At 56.5% G+C, this 6,000-nt stretch overlaps 3 protein-coding genes across 3 annotated transcripts; 1 reads left to right on the top strand and 2 right to left on the bottom strand.

Annotated features, from left to right (window-relative positions):
* Positions 1 to 406: 406 nt before the first annotated feature.
* Positions 407 to 1,490, bottom strand: GLOTRDRAFT_99782 (uncharacterized protein). Its single transcript, XM_007867391.1, has 3 exons — positions 1,163 to 1,490; positions 897 to 1,088; positions 407 to 823 (listed from the first exon to the last, which is right to left on the bottom strand). The coding sequence occupies exons 1-3, from the start codon at positions 1,391 to 1,393 to the stop codon at positions 635 to 637; spliced, it is 612 nt and encodes a 203-aa protein (XP_007865582.1). The 5' UTR covers positions 1,394 to 1,490; the 3' UTR covers positions 407 to 634.
* A 273-nt stretch (positions 1,491 to 1,763) lies between these two features.
* On the bottom strand, positions 1,764 to 2,742 carry GLOTRDRAFT_128727 (uncharacterized protein; the record flags this gene model as incomplete). Its single annotated transcript, XM_007867392.1, has 2 exons — positions 1,764 to 2,504; positions 2,554 to 2,742. The coding sequence occupies 2 exons, from the start codon at positions 2,740 to 2,742 to the stop codon at positions 1,764 to 1,766; spliced, it is 930 nt and encodes a 309-aa protein (XP_007865583.1).
* Positions 2,743 to 5,044: 2,302 nt separating this feature from the next.
* Positions 5,045 to 5,855, top strand: GLOTRDRAFT_128728 (uncharacterized protein; the record flags this gene model as incomplete). The annotated part of the gene is made up of 2 exons (XM_007867393.1): positions 5,045 to 5,145; positions 5,330 to 5,855. The coding sequence occupies 2 exons, from the start codon at positions 5,045 to 5,047 to the stop codon at positions 5,853 to 5,855; spliced, it is 627 nt and encodes a 208-aa protein (XP_007865584.1).
* Positions 5,856 to 6,000: the final 145 nt, after the last annotated feature.

A 6,000-nucleotide genomic window follows, 5' to 3' on the forward strand; every position in this document is an offset into this window, starting at 1 on the left:
TCACCGCACCGCCGCGAAGAATCAGCATCTGATACCTCGTCCAAACCTCGTCCAGCTCACTCTCGCAGGATATGATAACCTGCCTTGTATCGTGTGCCTCGCGTTCCGGAAAATATGCAGCCATATCCGGCCGAGGAGGCCTGCACCATGCCTGCTTTCTTGACCCCTTCCGTGACGATGGATTCGGCGAGTCCACCCGTTGGCTCGTTGAGCATCTGCCACGCTCACCTATCCATACCATATCACCCTATCTGTCGAGTTGTTCGATCTTGTCCCTAGGTCTATAAGGGATCAGCCCAGCACACTCCATCGCATGCGCAATTAACCGTACCGTCATATACAGCTCCTCTGCTTTCCAATATCAGCATCCGCACGTACCTCCCATCCAAGAATACTCGAAGCCAACGACGAAAGATAATGACAATTAATTAGTGCATGCATTAGCTCCGCGACTATCCTAAGTACGCAAGTCCGATTATGTCCAAGAACCAAACGAATGTGGGGTGAGTAATCCTCAAAACAAAGGGTATGGGATAGCAAAAAGCGAAGTCCGTTCGTCGCGAGTAATCCGAGAAATCTTCATCCAGCCCGTACCGTGTCCTCGATCTCGGTTTCAACGACCATAGGACGACACTCAAGCCGTCTCATCGACGTGCAGCGTCACCGCATAGCATGTGTCGTATTCGTACGCCGTCGCGTCGGCGCTCGCGTCATACACCACGACGTCCGCGGTCCCGCCCGCCTGGCGGCAAATCAAGAAGCGGTCCGTGTGGGTGTTGAGCGCGAGGGTGGGGAGGCTTCCCTGGGCCGCGCTCGTGCTAGCCTGCATCCGCGAACCACGAAAAAGATCAGCACCGAAATTGAATGCATGAATGAAGAGTAAGTGCCAAACGCACCACGGCGCAGAACACGGGCGCGGCGGTCGCGAGGTCGGTGCACGTGTCCAGGAAGCTGACGGCGCTGCCCTCGGCGGCGCCGGGCGAGACGGGCTGGCACTTGGCGTTGCTTGGCTCGTTCGCGGTCAGCCCGCCGTGGAAGAGGGAGAAGTTCGGGAACTGGGCGAGCGTGCCGGGCTGGGTGGTGTATGTCTGTATATGGCGCACGCGCAAAGTGAGAAGGAGAGCTCAGAAAAGTGCTAGGCAGGAGAGCAAAGGACACTCACGGCGAGCCCGTACACCGTCGCGCCGCTCCTGTCCGTCTGCGGGTTCAGCACGATCTGCACCCCGTTGTCGTTCGACGTCGCGTTCTTGGCGATGAGCGTGAAGTTGTACGCTACGTCGTACGCGCCGCCGCCGAGGCCTTTGCACCAGGGTCCGTCGGACTGACGTGTGTCGAGACGGGACGGGAGGGCGGCGACGAGAGGGGCGACGGCGAGTGCGAGAAATGCGAACATTTCTGTGCGATAGACGGTGGTGAGGTGGAGAGAGCGGGCAGGGACGACGACGAACGGGAGGAAGAAAAGGGAGAAAGGCGGGCGCACAGGTTGTGCGACGTAAATGAAGCACCTGATACTGCCAAGACGCCACTGTGCCGTGGGCGTTGTGCCGACGGTAACCCTAACCAACTCACTCGAGTTCAGATCGCATCCTTCCCAACAAAATCCAGGCGTCCGAATTTGAGGTTTACATGTGCATTACTATTAGACAGAGCTGTAGAGTGAAAAACATCGCATGTAGATGGCATAGTGCAATAGAGAGCAATGTATACATGAAAACGGTAGCAGATACAGCAGATCGCGTCGGCGTATACATACGACCGCGGCATCACTCCCCAGGGAACCGTAACAAGCTCAGTCGCTTACCCGACTCGTAGTAGCCCGTAACCAACTCGAACACTTGCACAGACGCCGGCGAGTACTTCTCATCCGCCAGCGACAGCCCATCGATCTTGACGTCCCTAGCCAGCAACGCATCCAGACGAAGTGCAGCCACGGTGACAGGATGTTCTTTCGGGAGCGAATGCAATACTCGATCGGGCGACAAGATGCAGGCGGCGACATACCGCGTGGCCCAGAACATCGTCGACGGGAGGACACCGATGAAGTCTTCGTACAGATAGGCCATCTTCACCAGGAACCTCGAGATGGCGATTTCCTTCTCGGTCCACTTACCGCCGCGTTCCTGGTAATACTGCAGCCAGTCATCGGGGCACCGGACAGAGAGCGTATCGCCGAGCGCCTCCACGAGTCTGAACCGCCAGCGCTCCACCTCTTCCGGCTTGAAGTTCGGACAAAACTCACAGAACCGCGCCGGGCTGTCCACCTCCTCGAGGCGGTTGGCCGCGGCGAAGAGCGCGGCGACGGCGAGCACGGGAAAGTCCTCGGGGCTGGTGCGTTTGAGGGATAGGAGGCGGTCGATCAGCGCGCACGCCAGCTGCAGCGTCTGCGGGTTCAGGCGCATCTGGTGGTGCAGGTTGTGGATGGAGAGCATGACGAGTCGGCGCTTGCCCCACTGCCAGTCGGGCTGGAGCATCTCGATCCTTCGGCGGTTCGGAAGTGTTTGGACCTGGATAACGTGAGTATCGTGGCTCCTATGTGTAGCGATAGGAACGTACCTCCGTCTTTCTCATCCATTCCATGACCGGCTCCATCGGGTACGGAATGGGCTGCTTCGAACTCGGAGCCCTCTCGAGATGCCAGAACGTCCACCACCCGTCCGGGTCTTGTCCTGGGTTCTCACTGATGGTCCATGAGCCCTTTCCGGGGTGAACGCCATAGTCATACTTCACAGTGCGGAGAGACATGGTCAACGGGGGAGACGTAAGAGATGGAGGTATTGCGGACGGCGATATGTTAGCGCCACGGGCGCAATGATGCCGAAGGGTAGGTATTCAGAGAGAGATTTGCCATACAAGTGCCCCCTCGCCATCTTTATAGCAAAGCCGAAGCAGGTCAAAGCGCTGGGTGGCGTTTTCTGCTTCGATGCGCTTTGGCCGCCTACGCCTGATTGGCCGCCACTCAGAACTTACTTGCGCCACGCTTCATAGTAATCAGAGTCTCCTAAAACTCATTGTGGGAGAATCTCGTTCAGTGGCGACGTAGGTCCAGCAAGTGAGGCTTGCAGAGAATGGTCAACGCTGCACACGCAGGCAGGGTCGACGAGGTGGCGTCAAGAGGGGCAGGCTTTGAACAAGCAGCCTGGCCGAACACCGTGAGCAATAGAATAACTCGTATACCAGCGACTCCAGTTCGGAAAGCGACGGACAGTGGTAGAACGCATATCCTTGAAGGAGAGCGAGAGACGAGACGAACGTCGGAAGCAGCCGAGCTGTTACGACCCGAAGTTATTATTAGCCGTCCAATGGGCGCCTAATTATCCCAGGTCGACGCTTGTCTCACCTGAATTTGTCTGAGCATCGACGAGGCTCAGGATCCCGCACAGGAGTCGTTTCTCTTCAGAGACGCCATATGAACCGGCCACTGTATGTTGCTCGGTATATCAGGTGCAAGCACGGGCAGAGCACGGAGGACACGGATACTGGTCTCTCCTGAGGAATGCGCACCGACAGCTCGAGCGGTCCCGCATCTCGCTGGAAATCCCATCGCGAGGGTGGCCTTCGGGAGCAAATGCATCTGCTGAGAGGGTAAGTAGAGGCTGGAATCCATATTCTTGAACCTTGCGTCCAGTGGCGGCCACACGAGTCATCTCCGCGTTCGCATGTGGTCGAACAGCGTCCAGGACAACAGGGACAGCGACACTTCTAGCATTTCAGCTGGCTTTTCATTACCTTCTGGACGCTCGGGGAACAGGTGTCAAGCTTACGCGTCAAGGGTCTGTCGGGTCGCCGCAGGAATCAGCAAACTAGTGTCTCTGCATCAGAACGAAATGCCTACCGGGGTCTCAGATTTATCATCAAGCTACGTTACTATTTCTTGTCTTGCGCACGTAACAGGCTCTCCTTCTGCGTCTTGGCGTACCCTGTTGCCGGTGGCGGATGCCAGTCTTCCGTACCTTCTACTTCGCGGCTATGTGCAACTGGTTTGGCAAGCTACGTCTATGATTACTTAGTCTCGCAATTTTCTGGCGTTCGTAACGGAATGATGAGGGTCTCTTCAATATTATCTTCGATTATCGCTCGCCAGATGACTCTGAACTCACCCCCTGTTGGCTCCGTCGCACCTTGACTTCTGCATACGACTCGGGCCGCTGGTCCAATGCCATTCTCAGTATTCGCTTGGATACTCCTTTGCTGTCCCCGATTAGAAATTGTGCAGTGCCTCAGGTCACGAATAACATGATCAGAAGACCTGCACGATTTGCGACCCGGGACACATTGCGGGTGACCGAGCGTATGCTACTCAATGTCCTTGATTTTTGACAAGCGAACGGTGCGTGCGCGGGAGGCCAAATATCTTGCGGATCCACGGCCATGTGAATAGACCACAAGTAATTAGAACAAGGAGCTCGATTTTTTCGTTTCGACGGAGACCTAATATTCGAATCGCGCCGCTCACCCCACTGTCGTATCCGGAGGCAGGGGCACCAACCGCCGTTTTACCGAGGTTCCCAAGCGAACGAAGGGTTCGAAGACATGAAAGTCACAGCAGGCGCGTAAAGCCCGACGTCGTGAACAGCAACTCGCCGACGATGCAGGACGCCGCCGGACGATCAAATGCTTCGTGTCGGGTGTCTTTGTCCTCGGATGGCCGGGCTCAGAATCAAAGGCTCGATCTTCATTCTTGGTGCCCTGGTGGGAACGGTCCACGAACCACCGAAAACGTGGCCTTTGCAGCGAGATGCAGAATATTCAATGCCGCAACAACTGATCGATGTCTTCAATGGCCAGAGGTGCGCAGATAGCTGAGACGTCCCTCTAGAAGGGTGGGATAACGGCTTCGGGATCAGAGAGGTCGCGTCGCGCGCGGTGGCGTGGTCCAAGCGCGTCCATAAAGAACAAAGGCGCAGGACGCGATCATGTGATAATCTGCACGGGGGGTTCAAGTTCGCGCTGACTCCTGCCACATCGTCTCCCCATTCTTTCTCTTCTCCACTCTGCCAGAGGCCGCCCGTGGCACGTCTCACTCGTAATCTCCTCCTGTCTCAGAATGCCCGAAAGTTGTATACATCCGTTCAAACTCCTGCGAGCGAAAAAGTATGCGTTGATGACCATCGATGATGATAACCCTTCCAGCTCGGATAACGAACAGTGCGTCCTGTTGGGTTTCGCGAAGTCTCTCTATCGACCTTCTTCTATACAGCTATACCTCCGATGAGCGATCAGAGGCGGAAGAAATCGAAGATTCAGAGTCGCTGCGTCCACCTCGCTGGCGGATGGGCAGGTTTGTCGTCTCGCTTCGTAAAAATACTTGCCTTGCTAAGTAACAAAGCAGCGGCCCCGCGGAGAAGGCAGAGGGGACAAAGGGTACTGCCCATATTTCCCCGTTGCATAAAGTCGCCAAGGCAAACTCTGCCAGAGCCTTACCTCAAGCGCTTCACGCCAACGACGCGAAATTATCCTCCTCATCGACCACGCCCTCTGTCTCCACTGCCGCTCCACAGGCTAGTGGCTCCCCGTGGTCCACAGACGATGTTTCCGACGGGCAAGAGCATGACATCGTCAATCACCACACTGAGGGCGAGAACAATCCCAAGGATGTCTCCACGGACGATAGTGCAGTCTCCTTGGGGATTCTGGTGGATGGGGTAGAATCTGGTTCGACAGCGGATGGTGCCAGCCTTCAGGTGTCTGTCACTCCAGCTGAAGTAGTGTCAGGAGCCCTGGTTGGAGGTTCAGAGAGTGATTCGACAGGCCAGGGAGAGTCTGAAGATGTCTTGGAGCCGCAGTCGTTGCTCCCGCCGCGTTGGCGTATGGGCAGGTTTGTCTTCTCTTGCGTCGCACAAAGTATGCCTTGCTAAGTATCAAACAGGGCCCGTGTGGACCGGTCGCAGCCTCAGTCTGGCGAAGATGGCAACGTGGCCGCCGCCGCTAACACACCGCCTTTGACCGGAAGCGCGAAGGTAAACTCTACCGCCGCCCCGCCTCAAGTACCTACAGCCGGCA

This window comes from Gloeophyllum trabeum, assembly GCF_000344685.1.
Source record: "Gloeophyllum trabeum ATCC 11539 unplaced genomic scaffold GLOTRscaffold_00006, whole genome shotgun sequence".
In the NCBI taxonomy this organism is placed as follows: Eukaryota; Fungi; Basidiomycota; class Agaricomycetes; order Gloeophyllales; family Gloeophyllaceae; genus Gloeophyllum; species Gloeophyllum trabeum.